The 21,761-nt window shown below is 43.3% G+C and overlaps 9 protein-coding genes and 2 non-coding genes across 15 annotated transcripts; 6 read left to right on the top strand and 5 right to left on the bottom strand.

Annotated features, from left to right (window-relative positions):
- Positions 1 to 77: 77 nt before the first annotated feature.
- Positions 78 to 2,598, top strand: GCC88 (GRIP and coiled-coil domain containing 88 kDa). Its single transcript, XM_002053565.4, has 4 exons — positions 78 to 219; positions 281 to 400; positions 457 to 2,272; positions 2,335 to 2,598. Exons 2-4 carry the CDS (start codon positions 319 to 321, stop codon positions 2,513 to 2,515), a joined length of 2,079 nt encoding a protein of 692 aa, XP_002053601.1. The 5' UTR covers positions 78 to 219; positions 281 to 318; the 3' UTR covers positions 2,516 to 2,598.
- On the bottom strand, positions 2,523 to 4,024 carry LOC6629722 (protein arginine methyltransferase NDUFAF7 homolog, mitochondrial). Its single transcript, XM_002053566.4, has 2 exons — positions 3,646 to 4,024; positions 2,523 to 3,585 (listed from the first exon to the last, which is right to left on the bottom strand). The coding sequence occupies exons 1-2, from the start codon at positions 3,982 to 3,984 to the stop codon at positions 2,590 to 2,592; spliced, it is 1,335 nt and encodes a 444-aa protein (XP_002053602.1). The 5' UTR covers positions 3,985 to 4,024; the 3' UTR covers positions 2,523 to 2,589.
- Positions 4,025 to 4,043: 19 nt separating this feature from the next.
- Positions 4,044 to 5,050, bottom strand: LOC6629723 (antigen 5 like allergen Cul n 1). The gene is made up of 2 exons (XM_002053567.4): positions 4,891 to 5,050; positions 4,044 to 4,839 (listed from the first exon to the last, which is right to left on the bottom strand). Exons 1-2 carry the CDS (start codon positions 4,996 to 4,998, stop codon positions 4,165 to 4,167), a joined length of 783 nt encoding a protein of 260 aa, XP_002053603.3. The 5' UTR covers positions 4,999 to 5,050; the 3' UTR covers positions 4,044 to 4,164.
- Positions 5,051 to 5,381: 331 nt separating this feature from the next.
- LOC6629724 (antigen 5 like allergen Cul n 1) lies at positions 5,382 to 6,381 on the top strand. Its single transcript, XM_002053568.4, has 2 exons — positions 5,382 to 5,541; positions 5,593 to 6,381. The coding sequence occupies exons 1-2, from the start codon at positions 5,419 to 5,421 to the stop codon at positions 6,265 to 6,267; spliced, it is 798 nt and encodes a 265-aa protein (XP_002053604.1). The 5' UTR covers positions 5,382 to 5,418; the 3' UTR covers positions 6,268 to 6,381.
- A 242-nt stretch (positions 6,382 to 6,623) lies between these two features.
- RpL3 (ribosomal protein L3) lies at positions 6,624 to 9,595 on the bottom strand. 2 transcript variants are annotated; one of them, XM_002053569.4, is made up of 6 exons: positions 9,491 to 9,591; positions 9,026 to 9,218; positions 8,651 to 8,819; positions 8,028 to 8,163; positions 7,332 to 7,721; positions 6,624 to 7,121 (listed from the first exon to the last, which is right to left on the bottom strand). In XM_002053569.4, exons 1-6 carry the CDS (start codon positions 9,491 to 9,493, stop codon positions 6,765 to 6,767), a joined length of 1,248 nt encoding a protein of 415 aa, XP_002053605.1. In that variant the 5' UTR covers positions 9,494 to 9,591; the 3' UTR covers positions 6,624 to 6,764. The 2 variants fall into 2 exon arrangements, with proteins under 2 accessions (XP_002053605.1, XP_015027151.1); XM_015171665.3 differs by lacking the exons at positions 6,624 to 7,121; positions 7,332 to 7,721 and having other exon boundaries at positions 8,122 to 8,406; positions 9,491 to 9,595.
- Positions 8,490 to 8,567, bottom strand: LOC6629728 (small nucleolar RNA U83). Its single transcript, XR_049134.2, has one exon. It is a non-coding gene; the product is annotated as a small nucleolar RNA U83 (small nucleolar RNA).
- Positions 8,895 to 8,977, bottom strand: LOC6629729 (small nucleolar RNA U43). Its single transcript, XR_049135.2, has one exon. It is a non-coding gene; the product is annotated as a small nucleolar RNA U43 (small nucleolar RNA).
- A 74-nt stretch (positions 9,596 to 9,669) lies between the features above and the next one.
- On the top strand, positions 9,670 to 10,907 carry Nup37 (nuclear pore complex protein Nup37). Its single transcript, XM_002053570.4, has 3 exons — positions 9,670 to 9,903; positions 9,962 to 10,370; positions 10,426 to 10,907. Exons 1-3 carry the CDS (start codon positions 9,760 to 9,762, stop codon positions 10,839 to 10,841), a joined length of 969 nt encoding a protein of 322 aa, XP_002053606.1. The 5' UTR covers positions 9,670 to 9,759; the 3' UTR covers positions 10,842 to 10,907.
- Positions 10,908 to 10,967: 60 nt separating this feature from the next.
- Positions 10,968 to 11,934, top strand: MED7 (mediator complex subunit 7). The gene is made up of 2 exons (XM_002053571.4): positions 10,968 to 11,394; positions 11,450 to 11,934. The coding sequence occupies exons 1-2, from the start codon at positions 11,065 to 11,067 to the stop codon at positions 11,780 to 11,782; spliced, it is 663 nt and encodes a 220-aa protein (XP_002053607.1). The 5' UTR covers positions 10,968 to 11,064; the 3' UTR covers positions 11,783 to 11,934.
- An 880-nt stretch (positions 11,935 to 12,814) lies between these two features.
- Positions 12,815 to 16,637, top strand: LOC6629732 (synaptic vesicle glycoprotein 2C). The gene is made up of 9 exons (XM_002053572.4): positions 12,815 to 13,068; positions 13,426 to 13,855; positions 13,910 to 14,091; positions 14,152 to 14,333; positions 14,402 to 14,791; positions 14,895 to 15,012; positions 15,772 to 15,931; positions 15,992 to 16,119; positions 16,196 to 16,637. The coding sequence occupies exons 1-9, from the start codon at positions 13,023 to 13,025 to the stop codon at positions 16,249 to 16,251; spliced, it is 1,692 nt and encodes a 563-aa protein (XP_002053608.1). The 5' UTR covers positions 12,815 to 13,022; the 3' UTR covers positions 16,252 to 16,637.
- A 1,143-nt stretch (positions 16,638 to 17,780) lies between these two features.
- Positions 17,781 to 20,492, top strand: LOC6629733 (synaptic vesicle glycoprotein 2B). Of its 4 annotated transcripts, XM_002053573.4 has the most exons (10): positions 17,781 to 18,081; positions 18,142 to 18,304; positions 18,365 to 18,543; positions 18,606 to 18,787; positions 18,853 to 19,052; positions 19,558 to 19,711; positions 19,774 to 19,888; positions 19,947 to 20,106; positions 20,163 to 20,290; positions 20,357 to 20,492. In XM_002053573.4, the coding sequence occupies exons 1-10, from the start codon at positions 17,856 to 17,858 to the stop codon at positions 20,410 to 20,412; spliced, it is 1,563 nt and encodes a 520-aa protein (XP_002053609.1). In that variant the 5' UTR covers positions 17,781 to 17,855; the 3' UTR covers positions 20,413 to 20,492. The 4 variants fall into 4 exon arrangements, 3 of the variants coding, with proteins under 3 accessions (XP_002053609.1, XP_015027507.1, XP_015027508.1); XM_015172022.3 differs by lacking the exon at positions 17,781 to 18,081 and having other exon boundaries at positions 18,163 to 18,302; XM_015172021.3 differs by lacking the exons at positions 20,163 to 20,290; positions 20,357 to 20,492 and having other exon boundaries at positions 19,954 to 20,106.
- The last annotated feature ends 1,269 nt before the right edge of the window (positions 20,493 to 21,761 follow it).

Raw genomic sequence — 21,761 nt, 5'->3', positions numbered from 1 at the left:
ATTTATGTGTATAGAAAATGATTTATTTCTCATTTTTATGCCTAACAAATTTTGTCAACCCATTATATCAGATGTTTACATATGTTTTACACGTAGTAAATGTATATTTTGAATGCTTTTTTAGCGCAAAATAATTCGAAATAACACGCTCTAGACCGCATAACAGAGCGCCCCAGCGTACGGGCTTGGTACAGGGTATCAAGTCGCAGCTGCTTTCATGTTAGTTAAATGTGTATCAAAATGCCACGAGAGAAAAAATAAATTCGCTTTTGAGTTGCAGAAAACTTTGTTTATAATTGTGATTGGAACTTATGCGACATGGATAAACGACAGCGCGAGCTGGAGGCGCTGGTGACCACGCAGAAGGAGCAACTGTCGCGCTACGAGAAGCGACTCAAGGGTAAATCCATGGCGCAGTAAAAATATTTTTTATTTATTATTTATTTGAAAGTACAGACGTGGTCACTGCATACAAGGGGCTGCTCAAGGAGAAGGAAGCACTAGAGACGAGCCTGGCGGCGCATGCGGAAGCTACGGGCGTCAAAGACGCAAGTGCTGGCGCAGGCGCTGTCGCAGCCGATGGCCAAGCCAGCGGGGATGCTGCCGATGAATCCACTGCCACTGGCACTAGTAATGGCAGCGATGCGTCTGGCAACGATGAAAGGGGTCAGCTGCAGACGCAGATCATAACGCTGATGAACTCTCTAGCCACGCTGTCGGCGGAAAAGTCGCGCATGGAGGCCTCTTTCCAGGCGGACAAGAAGCAGTTGCGCGCTCAGATAGCGCAAAAGGAGCAGAACATACAGGAGCTGCACGCCAAGGCCAAGGAGCAAGCGCAGCGTGCTAAAAATGACGTGGATGAGGTGAAGGCCAAGTGGATCGTCGAGCGACAGGAACGCGAAAAGGAGACCAACAATCAAATGATAATGCTGCGTGAGCTACAAAAGCTGTATGCGGATGAGCGCCACCTCAAGGAGAACATTGAGATGCAGCTGAACAACTTTAAGACGCAATTCGCCAGCAACGAGGCCGAGAACAGTCGCCTGCGGGAGCTGCAGCTGCAACTGAAGGAGGCGCGAGCCCAACTGAAACAATGCCAGTCGAAGGCGGACCAATCGACGGCCGCCGCCGCGGCCACAGACAGCAGCGCACTGTTGCAGCAGGTGCGCCAGGAAATGCAGCAGCTCAAGGAGCAGCATTCGGTGGCCATCAAGCAGGAGCAGCGACGCGTGCTGCGCGCCGAAGAGCAAAGTCGACGACAGGCAGCACTGCACGAGGATCGAGTGGCCAATTTGGAGGCACGCCTAGCCGAGCTGAGCAGCACGGTGGGAAATTACGATCGCTTGCGTCAACAGGATCAGGACAGCATACATGCGCTGAAGCAGCAGCTGCACGAGCTTGAGCAGGCTCAAACCCGCCCAGCGCCCGCGTCGCGACTATTTAACGAAAGCGACGCTGACATGAGTGCTCTGGTGGATGAAATTGGGCGCCTAAAGAAGCTGCTGGCCAATGCCAATGCGCACTCTTCCAATCCAATGGACCTCAGCCAGGTGCTGGGCGGCAGCAATGCGTCCGCAACCACCGATACCCACGTGCACTGCGAGCAACAACTGCAAAGCTTGCAGCAGTTGCTGGAGAACGGCAAGCAGCAGCGTTCGCAGCTAGAACAGAAGATTCGTCTGCAACAGACGCACATACAGACGCTGCAGGACAAGGTGCAGGTGCTCAATCGGAATATAGATGAGGCCGAGCAGGAGCTGAAGCAGCAGGGCGACAAGATGCGTTTAGCGCTCAAGAACGAGCGCGCCAAGTGGCAGGAGGCAAAAGCGGAGCTGGAGAACGAAACGCGCTGCAAGCTTAACGAGCTGGAGCAGCTGCTCCAAAAGCAGCGGCAGCGTTCATTACAGTTGCTCGACGAGAAGGAGCAGGAGATTAAGACGCTGCAAACCTCCTTCGAGGTGTTTCACAAGCCCAACACATCGCCCCTAGAGGCCAGTGAAGCGTTCGGCTACTCCTCGGACGCAGACAGTGTTGAAGTGGACGGAGATCGCGAGGCAAAGTTGAAGGTGAAGCCGAAAAAGCTGTCCATGAGCGAAAACTGTCACATGCTACACTATGCCAATGAGCTGGCGCGAAAGGACATTGAAATCACAACGCTACGCAAATCCAAATATGCGGCCGAGTCCACGCTGCGCAAGGCCATACAGGACAAGGTCACCGCACAGCAGGAGATGCACGAGAAGATCGAGTTGCTCGAGGAGCAGGTGGACAGGTGAGTCGCGACCCCAGGAAAATCCAGCGCGCGCTTATTTCATTTTTATTCTTCCACTGCAGACTGGAGCGCTGCAAGACGCGCGAAGGCGCCAATTTGGAGTACCTAAAGAACGTCATCATTAGCTTCATTGTCACTCGGGATGCCGATGACAAGCGTCACATGTTGAACGCCATCAGCGCTGTGCTGCAGTTCACCAGTGCCGAGATGCAGACCATTAACGCAGCATTCCAGAAGAAATAGCATTCGATTGAAACATTAACAGTAGATCATGTATAGAACAGATTACATATATATATATAAATACAAAAGTTATATTATCCAAAGCCCGCCACAGGATATTTGTCTAGGTGGTCAGCCATTACGCCCGGGAACATGGCCAGAAACTTGAAGCGGCTGCCCATTTGCTTGGGATTGGTCAGCATCTCATAGCCGGAGCGTATAATGTTCTGATTCTCGGGCAGCGCATGGGCCAGCAGCTGCTCCAGGCGCACCTCGCCCTGCATGCGCTTCAGAAAGTCGCCCTGCTGCACTGGGCCACAGCAGTGAATGTGACCGCGCGTCTCCGCGACGTGCTTGATGAGCCGAAAGTCCACATCGGCTGTAAGGTCTGCTGTGCCCGGCGCCAGCAGCGGATCGTGCAGTGCATGCTGCTTGAAGCCGCGAAATGTGTCCTTTTTATCGCCAAAGTGGCCGTAGTCCATGATCAGCGCAATGCCACCGTGCTGCTCCAAACGTTCCGCCAGAATGCCCACATGGCGCTCTGCTTCCAGCGAGTACTCCAGGTAGTTGCGCGTCTCCTGCGGCACAGGTTTAAATAAACGCGAAACTGGCGTTTGCGCCTTGGATACAACGTAGCGAAAATCAGCAGATTTTGAGCCCGTGCTCTGAGCCTGGGCCACATCGATGAGCACCTCTTGCCACTGGTCGTTAACCAGCCGCAGCTTGTGCACGGGCAGCGCATCAAAGAACTCGTGCGCCAGCACCAGCGAAAATCCCGGCGGCACATCCTCCAGCCGGTGGTGCCAATATGCTTGGGTGCCACTGGCCGTGGTGCCAATCTGGTAGTATGGCAGCTGCGCCTCATCCGGCACCGTTTCGTGCTTGTAGCAAAACCGTTGGGCCTGCGCCTTGCTCAGAAACGGACTAATCTCGACCATATGCATGGTGAACTGGGCGCCCGTCTTGAATTTGGACAGCACCTTGAGCACATCGCGCGCCAGTGTGCCACGTCCTGGTCCCAACTCGACCAGCTGAAAAGGCGATGGGCTGCCCAGCTTCTGCCATTCGTTCATCAACCAAACACCCACAAGCTAGCAGCAGGGAACGTTATTATTATTTAAATTGGACCAGTTTAAGTGCACAGTAATCACCTCTCCGAAGATCTGTGAAATTTCCGGCGATGTTACGAAGTCACCCTCACGCCCAAAGACATCCCGATTCATGTAGTAACCGCCTTGCGGATTCGTCAGCACCTCGCGCATGTACTCCGCCACGGTTATCGGTCCCGTGGCCAGCATTTTGGCCGTCAGCTGCCTGGTCAGAGTAGTCTTGCCATTGCCATCAGACTGTGTGGTCACCGTCTGTTCCGGCTTTTGCTTATCCTGCACATCCACATGCTTGGCGCCAGACACCGCACTAAGATTAGGACGACGCACAGATTTGTAGCTGTAGCTGCGCCTGCTGCCGATTCGCAGCGCCTCGCGTAACATATTTTTTTACTCAATTCGTTGGAACTGCCAACTTGTTTAAAAGTCAAAATAGAAAGGGGTTTTAATGTCGTTATTTCTATGTTTCATTCAAATGCATTTTTGTTTTATTAAATTAAAGGCTTTGTATTACATTTCGAAATTGTGAATCATCAACTATTAATGCGCCCCTTCTCTCATTCCTTAGAACACCTTGATATCAGGAACAATCTTCTCGTTGTCGTAGATCTCCTTGGCGTAGCACAGATTGGGGTAGTCGAAGGCGGCACCATAGCGATTCTTGCAGCCCGAGGTGGCCTTATCGCCGGGGGTGTACACGGGCTGACCAATCACGTTGGTCGTGGCAAAGTTGCAGGTCAGCACAAAGTGGTTATAGTAGTCGCGAGAGAAGCGCACAGCGGCACAGCCCACATGGGTGTTCTTCTCAGACACGGCAATGGTGAACTTGGCCACTTTCTTGTTTGGCAAATCCTCTGGGAAGCTGGCCAGAATCTCGGGCGAAGCATTGACACGCTCGGCAAACCAGTTCTCAATCTGCTCCTTGATGACCTCCGCATCGGTGTACTCGGACTCGGCACCGCTGTAGCTGAAAATGGCATTGTTCTGGCCAGCGTAGGCGAAGCGTTCGGTACTGCGGCACTTGTCTGGCAGTGACTGGCAAGTCTTCACATTGAAGAGGGCCAGATGGGTCAGCTCCTCGCACCACGTCATCTTTGCCATGCGTGCAGCCTTGGGCAGACCTTCGATTCCACCTCCGGCAACCTTGTTGCGCAGCTCATTGAACAGGGTCAGGATCAACTTCTCGTGTGGCTGAATGTTCACCACTCGCACATCCTTGGGACATTCCTCACTAAAGTTCTGCAAGGCATTTGTGCTTAATTAGGGAGCTGGAGCGGATTAGATACTTACTCCTTTGTTATTGCAGCCTATGTGCTTGTCCAGGCAAGTGGGCAAGGCGCAGTAGTCCACAGCGGAGGCAATGCCTGCCAGGAGAGCCAACAGGAGAAGTACTTGCATTGTTAAGGCTGTTGTGTTTACCAACGGTTCACTCTTAACTGATGATTGACTGGTGAAACAGTCGCTTATTTATAGCGCCGGGATTACTTATGTTGCCGAGTGACAGCAGTTACAGAAGCTTGATACACATCTTCCTAGAATCACGGCATATTCGCACACACACACACACACACACATGCTTGCATACATGTTTATTTAGAACTTGAGCTGTATATTATAACAACTGGGCTTAGTAGGAATGTCTGCTTAATCAAATCCATTCGAACATCTGCGTGCTCGGCCATTGGCGAATCGATTCACTACCTGGTAATAACCCCACACATGTGTGATTCTTTGTTCACCTAATGGAGCCCGGTCGGGTATAAATTGATCTACTTTCGTGGCCATTCTTCAGTTGCAAGACAACAACCAGCATACAAGATGTTCTCTAAAGTATCCGCGTTCCTACTGCTGGCCACAGCTTTAGTCGGCCTAGTCGCTTCAGTTGACTACTGCGCCTTGCCCACTTGCCTGGACAAGCACATAGGCTGCAATAACAAAGGAGTAAGTATCTAATCCGCTCCAGCTCCCTAATTAAGCACAAATGCCTTGCAGAACTTTAGTGAGGAATGTCCCAAGGATGTGCGTGTGGTGAACATTCAGCCACACGAGAAGTTGATCCTGACCCTGTTCAATGAGCTGCGCAACAAGGTTGCCGGAGGTGGAATCGAAGGTCTGCCCAAGGCTGCACGCATGGCAAAGATGACGTGGTGCGAGGAGCTGACCCATCTGGCCCTCTTCAATGTGAAGACTTGCCAGTCACTGCCAGACAAGTGCCGCAGTACCGAACGCTTCGCCTACGCTGGCCAGAACAATGCCATTTTCAGCTACAGCGGTGCCGAGTCCGAGTACACCGATGCGGAGGTCATCAAGGAGCAGATTGAGAATTGGTTTGCCGAGCGTGTCAATGCTTCGCCCGAGATTCTGGCCAGCTTCCCAGAGGATTTGCCAAACAAGAAAGTGGCCAAGTTCACCATTGCCGTGTCCGAGAAGAACACCCATGTGGGCTGTGCCGCTGTGCGCTTCTCTCGCGACTACTATAACCACTTTGTGCTGACCTGCAACTTTGCCACGACCAACGTGATTGGTCAGCCCGTGTACACCCCCGGCGATAAGGCCACCTCGGGCTGCAAGAATCGCTATGGTGCCGCCTTCGACTACCCCAATCTGTGCTACGCCAAGGAGATCTACGACAACGAGAAGATTGTTCCTGATATCAAGGTGTTCTAAGGAGTGGTCTATCACATATATATATATATATAGAGAGAGAAGATTATATTGATATCTGAAGTGTAATATCATGACATAATCGATAAACCGTAATAAAAAATGCAATCCATACTACGCTATATTCTTGTGGGTTGCCATAGTAAATGTGCAGTAGATAACTCGGTGCATCTGTCGTTTATCAAAATGAGATTTGATTTAAGGAGATGGCACTTTTATGATTAAGCTATCCAATCCAATTGACGACTACGAACTATCAGCACATGAAGAATGTGCACATACATATAAATACGTTTATATACAAGGCAATCTTACACAAAGAGCGTTTAGCTATTTATAAACTCAAAATATATACACAATTTGCTTTTAAGTTGTTATTAGCTTATTCAAAACCACATTTCTTTATTGCGCCGACTCTACCGCAAAGCAGACGGTAGAAGCCAGCTATAAGCCAAACAAGTGTATTTTGTATTGATGTTTTACAAAGATTGCGCCAAAGCTTAGGCGGTGGTAGGTGCGGCGGCGGCAGCGCTGGTGGTGGCAGCTGCTTCCTCCTTGAGACGGTCCTTCTTGAGGGGACCCATGAAGGCCAGCTTGTCGGCCGGGGTCTGGAAGCGACCATGACCCATCTTGGACGAGGTGTCGATGAACTTGAGCTTGATCTGTTCCAGAGCCGAGCGCTTGGTGTGACGCAGCAGGGACTTGCGCAGGGTGATGATGCGCTTCTTGGAGCCAATGCAGCAGCCCTTGATCATGACAAAGTCGTTGTTGACCTCACCATAGTGGGGGAAGCCACCCATGGGCGTGATGCTCTTGTCGGTCAAATCGTACTCTGTGGAAGCATTGTTCTTGATGACCTGCAAATTGGAAAGCAGAGAAATATATATTAGACAAGTGGAACACTAAGAAAAGAAAAATGGCTTGGGTCAAATATTATCAGTCCTATCATTATAAAAATCACGGTTAATCAACCTTTTTTATTTTCTTCGATGTCAATATTTTTAAAGGTTTTATCATCATTAAAAATGAGAGCGAGAGAATTAAATGAAATCATCTTGTGTGCTTACCTTGCCATCCTTGGTATAGATGCCGGCACCGATACGGTAGATCTTCTTGTTGATTTCGGTACGGTGATGGTAACCCTTCTGACCGGCACGTGCCACGGTGGTGGACACGCGGGACGGATGCCAGGCACCGATACAGGCAACCTTGCGCAGACCCTTGTGCGTCTTGCGGGGCAACTTCTTGGTGTGCCAACGTGAGGTGACACCCTTGAATCCCTTACCCTTGGTAACACCAACGCAGTCGATCATCTCATCTTGGCCAAACACATTGCGGACCTGGATGGGCTTCTCGAGATGCTCACGCACCCATTTAACCTTATCCTCAATGGAGCCACCATTCAGCTGGATCTCCATGATGTGCGCCTTCTTCTGGCGCTGATTGATCAAACGAATCTGTACGACAAGAGTAAATAAAATGTTACTACCAAAAAATGTATTGCAATATTTTAGGACTGTGCGTGATATGGTTTAACCGTGCGTTCATCGCCTGAGCGGCTGCGCACCGTTACTGGAATATATCAAGCATCGCCACCCGAAGGGCGATTTAATCTGCGACGTTGCATTCATGAACTGTGCATTGAGGGGCACAGCGCGAATGCTTTTTAGGCCAGGCGCACCGACCGGCCGCGAAGCACAGTCGGCACAACAAGACCAAGGACGTCGCGCAGTAATAGACTAATCCATATTGAGCATAATTACCTGCGAGTGGGCAATCACGCGGATGACCTTGCAGTAGCGGAGCATCTTACGGAAATCGTTCTCGATGCTCTTCTTGCCTAAATCATCGGTCCACTTCTTGCTGGCCTTGGTGAAAGCCTTCTTCTGGCTCTTGTACCTGATTGGAACGAATTTGGAGACGTTGCGAATTAATACAGAGCCGAGGAGTCGATCGATCGAACGCTGCATCAAGTCTGTGCGGGCGAAAGATAAAACGGGAAGCGCACCTCATCGCAATTGAAAGCGAGCGGAGATGACATCTTCCATGACGTGCTTACTCACAATTGACACATTATTGGTCAATGCAGCTCACACGACTTGCATAGATTTGAAAAGCTCTCTCAGCGAACTGATCCAAGAACTTTATAAGTTTCGTTTAAGTTAGTTAACGTCTAAATAATGGTCCGCATCGCACACGCAGCAAGTGCAACTTGTATTGCAACTGCGATCAGAAGGAAGGCAGCAGAAATGGTAGTAGGTTTTTCGACAAAGGTCATTCAGATACCATCTCATCATCATCCAGCAGCATGCAGCACGTGCAACTTGCAACGCGTGCGACCATTTAAAAAGAAAAAAAAAAGTGCGTCCGACATTTTGTTACATACCAGTTCTTATAGAAGCGACGACGGCATTCCTCAGACAAGTGCTGGGCCCAGACATTGACCAGAGCACGCAGACCGAATGGCGTTTCGATATAACCAACGGCGCCAACGGCAATCATTGGTGGCGTCTCCAAAATGGTCACAGCCTCGACGACCTCCTTCTTGTTGATCTCTGTAAAACAAAAATGAATTTTGAGGTTAAGCACGTGTTTTTCAGGCGACCAAAAATTCAGGGTTTTGCTTTATGCAAATCAGTCCGCCCTAGTTAAGTCATAATCACAGTTGATCATTTGTGTTCTAACCATAAAAATTTTAACTGTTTCTCATCATGGAAAATTCGATATAAATATATTAAAAAAAAAAAGAAAGATTACTCACTTGATCCAGGGCGATCAGCCTCGCGCACAATGTGCGTCATGCCGGCCTTGTAGCCGATGAAGCAAGTCAGATGCACTGGCTTGGTGGCATCATCCTTGGGGAAGGCCTTAACCTTGCCACGATGGCGGCAGGAGCGCTTCTTGGGGTAGAAGGCCATGGAGCCATGACGAGGTGCAGAAAATTTACGATGAGACTGCAAATGGAAGTTTCACAAAATTACTTGATTATTAAGGCATTTACTATCGAGAATTTCATTTTTTTTTTTTTCTTTGAGGTTATGTACGCATAGTTGCACACACGTGTCAAAAGTTATAAACAACTAAATTCACTTAAGCATCATAAGATACTTTAACCGATGCTTTCACTGCATATCACTATTCATTTATCGTAAATATTTAATCTTTTACTTATATTTTAAAGAATTTCTCTATTTTTTATTATTTATTTTTACGGAGCTAGACTCACCATGACGTCCGTTCACTTCAGACGCTGAAACAGAAAGAAAGGAAGTGAATGTTTGAAAAGCGAACTCGGCTACGCTTGCTGTGAGCAGTGTTGTTAACCATTTAAAAAAAAAAAACTGAAGTTGGCGTCGATTATCTAACATGAGTGTTGTCATGTCGCAAGGCTGCCAACTTGTGGCAATCTGAAGCGAAATTGTTCAACACATGCGTAAACATATTGGCGCCGGCAATTTGTTGCATCTTTTACAATTATTAATAATATAAATAAAAATGCGAACAGTAACAGATCCCGATCACAGCATATTGATGGGCGAAGCCATCAGTTGCTACGAAATATGCGAAAACGACTTTGCCTACAACCTGATCTGTGTTGCTCAACAAAAACATCTCTCGTTGATATTAATTAGTTTGCCGGCAAGTACCAGAAATACAACAATAAAGTATATCCATTATCATCCATTTTTATGCTTAGGAGGAGAGTGGCGATTTCGTATGGAATCATTTACAGGACATGGAGATACCAGACGAAGACGCCCGCTGTCACAAAATCGCCTTCTCGCCAGATACCTCTCTGAACTGCACCCCAAACAAAGTAACCATTTGCACATCGATTGGGAAGTGCGGCATGACACTTTTCCACACGAACCTAAATCAGTTCAGCAGCGTGCAATCCTTGCGAGGACACAGCAATTATGTAAACGACATTGCCTGGGTCTGCGAAGGCGAGCTGCTAGCCTCTGTGAGCGATGACTTCACCTGCAAGTTTTGGAACGTCACAACGACCTTTGAGAACGTTATCACCTTCTGCCTGTCATCGGCGGGCGTTTCAATTAAAAGCCATCCAGAGGATCCCAACAAAGTGCTTGTGGCTGAGAAGCGTGGTATGGTTTATTTATGATTGTTTATTGGAGCATCTTTTAACACACTTGCCTTTAGGTATTATCCATTTGTATAATGTGCGCAGCAAGCAAACGGTTGTGTCCGTTGAATCGCCGAAATTTCCGCTAATGTCCGCGGATTGGGCAAACAGCAACAGGCTGTTTGTAACGGCTTTGGCTGGCGGAGATATTGTCACTTGGGATCTGAGCCGTCCATTTGTCCCAGCCGATATTAAGCAGGTGCACGAAGATGGCGGTCGCATTGTGCGCTTCGCTCCAGGCAGCACAGAGATCGCAATGGCCAGCATTGGTCGTCCGGATCTTACATTGAAAGTTTTTGTGGCAAAGTCTACGGTGCCCCTAGTTGAGTCGCCTCTGAAAACCTATGGTGGTCTGGCTTGGCACCATCGCTTACCTTATATAAGTGCAGCATCTGATAAAAAATTGTATTTTTGGAAGGTCCAAATTAAATAATCAGGAATTTAAGCAAAATGTGTTGGGAATCATAATAAAGAATTTGTTAATTGGCACCAACTTAAATTTGGTATTTTAATTCGATTTAGGTTTGGTATTTTTATTTGGGTATTTTTACTGATTTTCGCCAACGGTCACACTGCCATCAATGTATTTTTTATTTGTTTTTAATAAAATAAACACATCCTAAAAGTGCTACCGGTTAAAAAAATAGACGCGCAAGATGTCGACCCCTGAAACACAGGTTTCTAGTTTGCCTATGCCGCCGGAGCGGTACATCAGCAACTACACGGAGGAGAACATAAGGAGAAATCGGGCACCGCGGCCGCCTCCACCGCCATCACAACATGAAGTGTACAGCATGTTTGGCATACAGTACAACAACGACGAGATGATACGCTCTCTGGAATCGCAGAACATCAAACGTCTCATACCCATTCACTTTGACCGTCGGAAGGAGCTCAAGAAGCTGAATCACTCGCTGCTCGTCAATTTTTTGGATCTTATTGACTTTTTGATATTAAATCCAGACAGTCCCAGGCGTACAGAGAAAGTATGTAGATAAGTCCATGTTGTTTATATCTAATTGATATGTTTCCTATGCACAGATTGATGACCTGAGTCTGCTCTTTGTGAATATGCATCATTTATTAAATGAGTTCAGACCCCATCAGGCTCGCGAAACTTTGCGTGTGATGATGGAAATGCAGAAAAGGCAACGCGTCGAGACGGCTACGCGTTTTCAGAAGCATTTGGAACGTGTTCGTGATATTGTCAACAGCGCCTTCTCTGCACTGCCCACGCTATTTGACGAGGATGAGAATGGCGGCGCCAAAGTCAAAATGGAAGTGGACCCCTTGGATTCAAATGCGGCGGCTAAAAACGATCCAAGCTATCAGCATGATCGCATGATGTGCAAGCTGGTGGATGCCATTGACTGAGACACAGACATCTATATATACATATATATATATGTGCTGGAGAGATATATTGTCAGTCTAGCAAAGCTGCCTAGGCTTACCTGAAATATATAAAATAAAGAACTGTACCATAATTATAAGTATAAGAAATAAATTTATTATATTTTCTATGACATGTTTATAATGCACATTGAAATAAGCGTCGTTTAAGCTGCAATCTGTAAATTCTTCTTTCTGACAGTCATTGCCGAAACGTAAAATGTGCCGCATTCGTCATCAGAATCTGTCGTACGTCTTCTCATAAGTAGCTCCAAGCTACTATCCACAATTGGGTGACGTATCTTTAATAATGATAATGTTGCCCGGCCAACCATTCATTTATATTTTTATGGCTATTATTATTCTTTAATAAACAAATCATGTAAGTAGTTTGGTAAACATTCATAACTGCTAAGTCAGGACACGCCGTGCTTAACACGTGTTCCCCAGCCCCCCACCAAATCGTCAGTTATCCAAAGCTATCGTAGTTGCTACCTTATAGCTTATCATTGCTTGGGGCTCTCACTGATTAGCTAAGCGTTGATTAGGGTCTGCATAAGACTGGAGAATGTCTAGAAAAAATACTTGTTGAGTTTAGCCCATGTTGGGCCAAGAATTGTAGTTGTCCAATTAATTTAGATTTTGTAAAATACGAATTTAATCAAAACGTTTCTCACAAAATATATATAATTTTAATGAATAAAAAAATTTAGTTATAGCTATGGCACAAGGTCTGCACACCTGGTTTCGTGGGCCCCACATAACCCATTTTTACATTTTTCGATATAATATAATATAATGCAATGTAAATAAGCTGATTGTGTAGGGGAGTTTAAATTTAACGTTTTTAGTGGGTTAAATAAATTTTTATGCGATTATAATCTTTATGGCAGCGCCGACGAAAGCAAGTTGACGCTGTGAAATCTATGATAAGAAAGTGTAAAATTTAAATGAATCTTCAATTTTCCACTGCACAAGTTGATAAAAACCTAGTGTCATTCATAACAGCGAATCATTTGCAAGCTGACACGCGTAGTGCTCGAAGTGCTTGGAAATCGTGAAAAACATCTGTGATAAATTAATAACTATATAGTATATTAATTGTAATGCGCATTTCAATTAACGAAACGGGACATTTTTAATTGACTGGTGCCATAAATTACTTATTTAAAAGAAATTGTGATATTCATAACAACCATAAGGAATCGTATAGTACAAAAATATGGCCGAGAACAATATTGAAAGTGTCAACCGCGACAAAGCAAAAGGTGGTTAATATTTTTAATATTCATAAATTTAAATGAAATGAAAAAAAAAAATTAAGCAATGACTTGTTAAAATTAAAATCGAAGATAACTAAAAGACATCTTTAAATTGTGTTTTATCAGATAAAAAAAAATCAACATTTAAAATTATAAAGATAAAGCAAAAATGGAAAAAAAATTGCATTATATTAAAGTGATATCAAAAAATAATGCTGATGAATTCTTTAAAAAGCATATATTATTATTTATTTTAAATAAAAAATAAAATAAAAAAAACTGCACAACTGGATACCCAAAAAAAAAAATAATACAAATTACAATAGAATTTATGGGCTAATATTTTAATCCAAACATTTGCAGACTCCGATGCCGATACAGATGGCAATTCCAACAGCACTGCGGTAGCCTCAGCCGGCGCTCCAGAGGATGAGCCAGCTGATTTTGACAAGGCTATGATAGCATCTGGCTTTGGACGCTTTAATCTAATCCTACTGATAATGGCAATACCTGCGACCTGTGCGAATATGTTCGAGTCGTCGACGATGTCGTATATTCTGCCTATAGCCGAGTGTGATCTTCATTTAACATTAACCGATAAGGGCATACTGAATGCTTGTGCATATGCGGGCATGATTATATCGGCAATACCCTGGGGCTATTTGGCCGATACGAAGGGACGTCGCAAGGTGCTCGTCTATGGCTATTTGTTGACCTCGATTTGTGTGTTTGGCAGCTCGCTGAGCCAAAACTTTATAATGCTGGTGACGTTCAAGTTTCTCGGTGGCCTTATGTAAGTAACTGGCGCTATCTATTTTATTAGTTCAGAGATTATGTTGGCTTACAGTGTCAACGGCCCGGCAGCTGTGCTCTTTACGTATCTGACGGAAATGCATGGACCCAAACACAGATCTCATGTGCTGATGGTTGTGGGTATGATAACAAGCGCCTCCACATTGCTGCTACCCTTGCTGGCCTGGGCCACCTTTCCCCGGGACTGGGACTTTGTGTTCTTTGGCAGTCTTAACAGTAAGTTGACGACGGGTGTATTTATGACATTTTTATTTAATGCATTTTGTGTTATTTCAGTTCACAACTGGCAGATCTTTTTGTTTATATGCGGTTTGCCCAGTTTGATAAGCGGTCTCATAATGTGCTTCATGCCAGAGAGTCCCAGATTCTTAATGGCACAGGGCCGCAATGCGGAGGCCTTGCTGGTGCTGCAAAAGATCTACCAGATCAATACGGGCAAGCCAAAGGACACCTATCCAGTGGGTATATTTACGCCCTAGTATGATACAGTTTGACAGTTGATCTTTTCTTTTTCTGAACCCCACAGATTAAAACGCTTGTTATGGAGGTGCCCAGTCGCGATGCTCAGGTGGATGAGGTTATCTACACGATTGAGGAGAAGCCGCCGGTGAAGGCAGCCACAAAGCGACCCTCGCGCACTCTGCTGGAGAGTCTGCGTGCCGGCATGCAACAGATGAAGCCCATGTTCCACAAGCCCCTGCTGCGCCTCTCGATGCACTGCTACACGATGCAGTTCTGCATATTTCTGGGCATGAACACCATACGTCTCTGGCTGCCCCAGTTGTTCGCATCAATGGCCAACTATGAGGCTGCGCATGCCAATGATGATGACTCCGCCAGCATGTGCACCATACTTGAGTACAGCGTCAATAAAACAGCTGAGACCTTGACGGATTACAATAATGCCTGTTCTGAGGTGCGAACAATTATTCAACCTAGTTAAGGGATCTGTTTCTTTATTTTCTTGCGTTCTTCAGCCGTTGTAACCCTAACTTTCTCTCTGTCTGTCTCTCTTACAGCCCCAAACGATATCTATGGATATGTATATCAACAACATTATCGTGTCGGCTTGTGGATTTGCTGGTTATTTCTTTGCTGGAGCTATAATACGTATGGCTGGTGCCAAGCGTTTGCTAAGTAAGTCATATTATTTTTATTTAAATTTTATTTATATTTACTCTAGCACCAACAAAAATATATTTGTATATTTACATTTGTATATCTTTTACAAGTTTTATTAAATAAGTAACGATTTGCGTATAAGTATTCTTGTATAAAATCAAAGATGGGAAAACTATGTACGAATGAATCCATATCTCTTTGCTGCCAGCAGGATCACTATACAATATATAGTTGCCATAGCAATTATCTCCTTCCGGGTTCACAATAGTGGGATTTAAGTGACAACTCGAAGATTATAAGAGCTGGATGCATCAAACTTTGTTTGTATGTTCTCGTATAAGTAGTATAAACAGATTGGGAATATTTCAGTTTTTTGACACTCCCCTTCATAACCCTTCATTAACGGTAGACCCTTGCTTATCGTTACATAAATATATCTGGTTGCCATATTTGGGCCCTACAAATGTCCTTAGAATCGAACAGTTAACACCGATAATATAATTTAATATAATATAGTAAGTCGCGTATATATTAACACGACTGCATGTCTCATAGTATGTGGCTTAGGAACGCCGAAGCAGAGCTGATGCTACAGATTGATGTGTGTGTGTGTGGACATACATATGACAAGAGAAAGATGCGAAAGCTTCTAATGACAGCTCGACGCTAGATTCAGGGTGTCTTGTGAATGGGCACTCCCGTCTAGAGCACTCTTTCTTGTTTTTTTTTTCTTTTCTTCATTTTTTCATATTTTTTATTTTATCTCTCTTGTAGCTTACGGTCTATTCATATCGGGTGTCCTTGGCCTAGCGCTCTATTGGTCCATCAACAGTATCTCGACAATTATAATTTCTTCGGCCTTTGTCACTGTGGCGGGCATTGCCGTGTCCTCTCTGTTGGGCGCCGTTGTAGCGCTCTTTCCCACCCAGTTGCGGTAAGATACACTTTTCCACGTACTGATCTATGCAATAACTAAAATTTATTTATATTATAGCTCATTGGTGGTGGCCACTGCCATGATGTGCGGTCGGTTGGGCGCACTCTCCGGCAATCTGCTGTTTCCGGTTTTAATACAAATCGGCTGTGTGCCGCCCTTTGTGATGGTCGCGTCCGTCATGTTGCGTATGTTTGCCAAATTAGAATTTTTCTTATTGTCGTAATTGCATTTTAAACATATTTTTGATATTTTTATTTACAGTTGCTGGCGTGCTCTCAATTTTCATTCCCAATCCCACAAAAGCGGCCTTTTCTTAAATGTTTACATACTGTCCGGCTTTTAGAATTGCATTTTGAATCGTTTTATAACGATTGTTTATTCAATTACAAACAATTGCACTTTACTATTTTTCTGTAGTCCTTAACTTGTAAAAAGTATTGTATGTATAACTTAGCGTGTAAATATTTATACTTATATGGAAGTGTTATTTTTCCGTTTAGTTTATTGTTAATAAGCGTTCGTCTTTTGTCGTATCAAATGCATATATATACTTATAAATATATACTGTGAAATAAACTTATATACATGCATGCATAAAAATATCTGTCAAGTTTTTTTTATTCGATTGTTAACAAATTTAAATGTAAATCCTTCCTAATCCTTGCTTCAATTGAATATTACGATAAGTTCTGAACATTTTTATACTCTTGCATAAGCTATTTTGCCGATCGGCTTAAGATCCTAAGTTAGATATTTGTTGTATATTTTTATTAAAATTATAAATGAATAAATTTGCATATAGCTACGGAAATTCCTGCTTCATCGGCTTATTATATTGTGCTTCTGCATTTTGTTTATTATGTCAGCTTGTTACGCTGAAATAAAAAAATAATATTATATATTAAATTTGTATGCATTTAAATTAGTATTGCATGCAAACATAATTTCTAGGAAATTCATATTGAGCGCTTAAGTTATTTAAGTTTATATCGCTGATTGGATATTGAAGGGATTATGGACATATACTCTTGCATATATTATAGATCCACATAAAGTTGCGCTGCAGTCAATGCCTATGCAAATTATATTTAATTGCGGAATCCCAGAAATGTTATTTATCAAACTGTTTAATTAATTCATTTATGGACTCACTTGATAAATATGGAAAATAAGCCCGACAGCGAAGTTTAATGTTTGAGTGCATGAGCATAAATAAACAAATACAAAAACGATGAGTATAAGCACGAAGCCAATGGAAAATATCAATATGCCAATCTCATTAACACCAATTATTTCGGGAGTTAAGGAGAATCTTGTATGGAAATCAGTGCGCTCGAAAAAATGCGGCACGAACGATGCGAAATTGATTGAATAGTGGAATTAATTCATTTGGTTGTGCAGAATGTTAAATATGAAAATAAAAAAAAAAACTGACGTGCCCAGTGACCGACTTTGAGATACCCTGAATCTAGCTGCGAGGCAGTGGCTTTTCTTTCTTTATTTAGCCAAGTTATTTGGCAATAGCCGGGACTTATTATCCGATTATTTTGATATTTCAGGAATAAGAGATGACATTGAAGCTACTTCATACATAATATCGATGTTATGTATGTGATACACGGAATATACTTGTGTTTCAAGTTTAAATTCCTAAGTTGATGTGATTTCTAAAATTGGAATGTTTATACAGATAGACAACTTGTGGACATGGCTGGATCAACGTAATTAGTTATCTTGATCGTATATATGTATATTCATAAACATTTTATCTTCGATCAGTTAATTGGGTAAGCACAAACATATAATTCTTTAAATGTGTGAATCTAGAAAGCCTTCAATTTATTTTCTAAATTAGTTTTGTCAATTTTAGTGGGAATTGGTTAAAACCAAGCCCATATATATATATATACTTACGATTCAGATGGCTCAAGCAGGAAATTCGGGTGACAAAATTGCGGATTTCGAGACGGCGATTGCCGAATGCGGTTTTGGGCTATTCAATGTACTCATTATGATCTGTGCCATGCCCTGTCTATCGGCCATGGTCTTCTCTGCCTCGTCCATGTCGTACGTAATGCCAACAGCTGAGTGTGAGCTGAAGCTGACCGTGTTGGACAAGGGTCTGATGAATGCTGTGACCTATGCAGGTAAAGCATATAAAACGCATATAAATCCCATATAGGAAAAATTCTAATGCAGTTCTGCAGGCATGATTATCTCGGCCATACCGTGGGGCTTTGTGGCGGATACGATGGGACGTCGCCTGGTTCTCATCACTGGCGGTTGGATTGATGGTATCTGTGTGCTGTGCTCGGCCCTAAGTCAAAACTCTTCGCAGCTGATGTTATTCAAGTTCTTCGATGGACTAGTGTGGGTATCGAGCCAATCGCATATACTGTGCTTATCCAAACTATTTTTGATTCTCTACAGTATCTGCGGTCCATTTGCGGTGGTTGTCAGCTATTTGGCCGAATTCCATGGCAGGCAGCACAGGCACTATATTATGCTGTTCGTCGGCTTAAGTATTTCCATCGGTGCCCTGACATTGCCAACGATGGCCTATTTTATGCTGCCAGTGCACATTTACTTTACAGTTGGAACTCTGCGCTGTAGGTTGATTAATGATATGCTGATTAACAAAATCTAACTTGAGTCAAATCTACCTATACAGTTCACACTTGGCAGGTCTTTTTGGCGCTTACCTCAGTGCCCAGCCTGTTGAGTGGCTTTCTGCACATCTTTCTGCCCGAGAGCCCCAAGTTTCTCATGTCCCAGGGCTACTACACCAAGGCGCTGGCTTCCCTGCAGCGCATCTATGCGGTGAATAAGCGCAAGAGCCGCGACACCTATCCGGTGAGTTAGCTATAAGCCTTTAATTTATGCTTTTATGCCTATACATCCGATATAAACTGGATTAGATCAAAACTCTGACGGATGCCACGCCCGAGCGAACCGACGAGGCTCAGGATCCGAGCAAACGTGACTCGGTGGCGCTGCGCTTCCGTAAAACCAAGCGTAAATTTATCGATGGCCTGAAACAGCTGAAGCCCATGTGTACCACTCCCTATCTGGGATTATCCGCGCGGGTGTATTGCCTGCACTTTTGCCAAATCATGTGGTAAATTCGCTTTAGAAATGGGCGCGTAACATGCACAGAAATTTTCAATATTATTAATCAATTTAACAATTTCATATATCAGAGTGCCAAGTGGATATATCATAATATCTAAAGGCTCTCGAAGATATTAGTTATTATTATTTATTTTTGCATAGATAATTAGTTGAGATAAATAGTGGAGGAGATTTAGCAGAAACTTTTTTTGTACAGCTACTATTAATTGCTCCTTATATTTCTTTTTTTCAAGTTCAGGTTTTTTTTTACTAGGTAGAGTCAGGAGTAAAAATCATATACGTAACTTTTTTTTGCTTCCATAGTAATTTTGTATAACAATTGTTTAGACGTCTTTCGCAAACTGTATTAGATTTAAATTTACTATTAATCTTAAAAAAAAAAAAAAACTATTCGTGAGCTTTGGGAAATTTTTGTCCACTTAAGGCCATGTCACGCGTCCATCTCTATAACATGCCTCGCTTATGATTGCTCAGTAATTATGTATTGACAGCGTGAATTCGGTGCGCCTATGGCTGCCACAGATCTTTGCCACAATGCATACCTTTGAGGTGCAGGGAATCAGCGACAGGAGTATGTGCGCGGTCCTGGGACTAAATTTGTTGCGGCGCAACGGTACGACCGCAACGAGGGAGGAATGCGACATAGTAGGTAGGCGGTCTATTGACCAAAGTTTCAAGCATTAAAGTAATGAACCCAACACGTATAGCATCAGCAACCGGAAACATATAGGGATAACATAATTGTGGCAGGCATTGGCCTAGTTGGATTCCTGCTCATCTTCCCCCTGCTAAGCATTCGCGGTGTCGCCAACCACATACTAAGTGAGTCTGCATAATTCGCATATGTTTATTGGCCACTGTTTTTGTTTATCCTGCACAGAGGTCAGTCTCTTTATATGCACTTTCCTGGTGGGTGGTCTCTACTTTGCAACGTCGACGCTGGCAACGCTTATTATAGCCGCGGTCTATTTGACGGTCATGGGCATTTGTGCGTCCACGGTTATTGGCATGTGTGTGGTCGTGTTTCCTACATTGATGAGGTATGACTGTAGTTTTTAATTAACTAATTAAGGCTTAATATGGCTATGCTTTGCAGAACAATGGTTCTATTGCTGATCATGACATTCGGCCGTTTGGGTTCGGTTACAGGAAATATTTTACTACCCTTCTTTATACAAATGAGTTGCTGGGCCCCATTCCTTTGGCTTTCCAGTCTAATGGCCAGTAAGTGTGTTGATCGTTCCGTATACCATATATTTAGGCTATAAGCATTTCTTAACTTTTGTTTAGTTGCATTTACATTCTCATTGTTCCTGAAAGTGGATGTTCAACAGTCACTTAATTAACTGATTGATTGGCCTAGTTACAAGAATATAACAAAGTAGTACTAAATATGTAAAGAAAAAATCAAAATAATAATAATAAAAAAAAAAAAAATTAAAAACATATAAAGTAACAAATCACTTGGCGAAATTGAAATGCCTTTCAAATTGGGGATAAGCTTTTTTCTGTTCATTGTGTTTTTATCTTTTCTATTCAACTTAAATTTACCAACTGCTAATTGCCCGTTAAGGGCAAAACATATTTTATATTTACATTTTTATTTTTATGTCCTTCATGTATGAAAGTAAAGTATTCTTCCGAGGCACACTCTATTTATTAAGTCGATATATTTTAAATGCTTTAAAGACAGTTCATAAATTGAACACAGTTTTAATATATTGATATAGAAATCAGACTAATTCTCTAATTAAACTTGTACATTTTCATATGCAGCGTCCTTTAAAGAGCTGCATAAATTATTCCAATTTTAATGAATCTATGCCGAATGGAACATGAACAAGTAGTTGTAAGTTTTATTTTTTCTGAAAATTAATGCCCAAAACACACAATGGGATATATTAATCAAGTTAGTCGAGTGTATTGCGGTTTATTCAAGCTAATTACATTTTAATCACCACGACAAAGCTAATGTTTATTCATTTATATTCCCATTTGATCTCAGAGAGACCAAGCGGCAAACCCGGAACCCCACTTTCCAGATGTGGCCACATGCAGCTGTGACATATTATTAAAATTTTTGTGGTCATCAATTAATTAGCACATGCACATAATGAATTCAAATTGCGCTTGAATGGCTGCCAATGTGGTTTTGCACACTCCATATCAAATAAGTAAACAATATTTAAGTATGGGCAGAGGTAAACTTTTTTGTCAGAAAATGTATCGCATAAATCAAGCACAACGGTTGAGACAATTTCTGCTGCCTATCATAATGTACATACGTATGTATATATGTATGTATGTTTCGTGAAAAATATATGTATGCCAGCGGTATGGCGCCACCATTTGCTATGTCACTTGCAACCCATTTCTCATGCTGTCAAAACAAAGTCAAGTGGTAATTGACACATGTTGACTTGTGGCAGCCACCTCGTGTTCGTCTCTTTTCTCTGCTCGACTTGATATGAAATCTAAATTAATAGTTTGGGCTTTTGATGTCTAGTACAGGGCCACTTCGTTTCGGATATACAGCCAAATTAATTGATTGCTCAGCTAAGTGTCTTTAGTAAAATCGAATAGAGTTGAGGAAGTTTGTCTTGAAATACTTTTTCGAAACTTCTCCAAACAGTTCAGTTTTGATAACATAATAAAAGGACTAAAGCAAACGGAAGGAACATTATTATTTGATTAT

This window comes from Drosophila virilis, chromosome 2 (genome assembly GCF_030788295.1).
Source record: "Drosophila virilis strain 15010-1051.87 chromosome 2, Dvir_AGI_RSII-ME, whole genome shotgun sequence".
NCBI classification, from domain to species: domain Eukaryota; kingdom Metazoa; phylum Arthropoda; class Insecta; order Diptera; family Drosophilidae; genus Drosophila; species Drosophila virilis.
The sequence above is the reverse complement of the archived record's forward strand: the minus strand, read 5'-3'. Positions and strand labels throughout refer to the sequence as shown.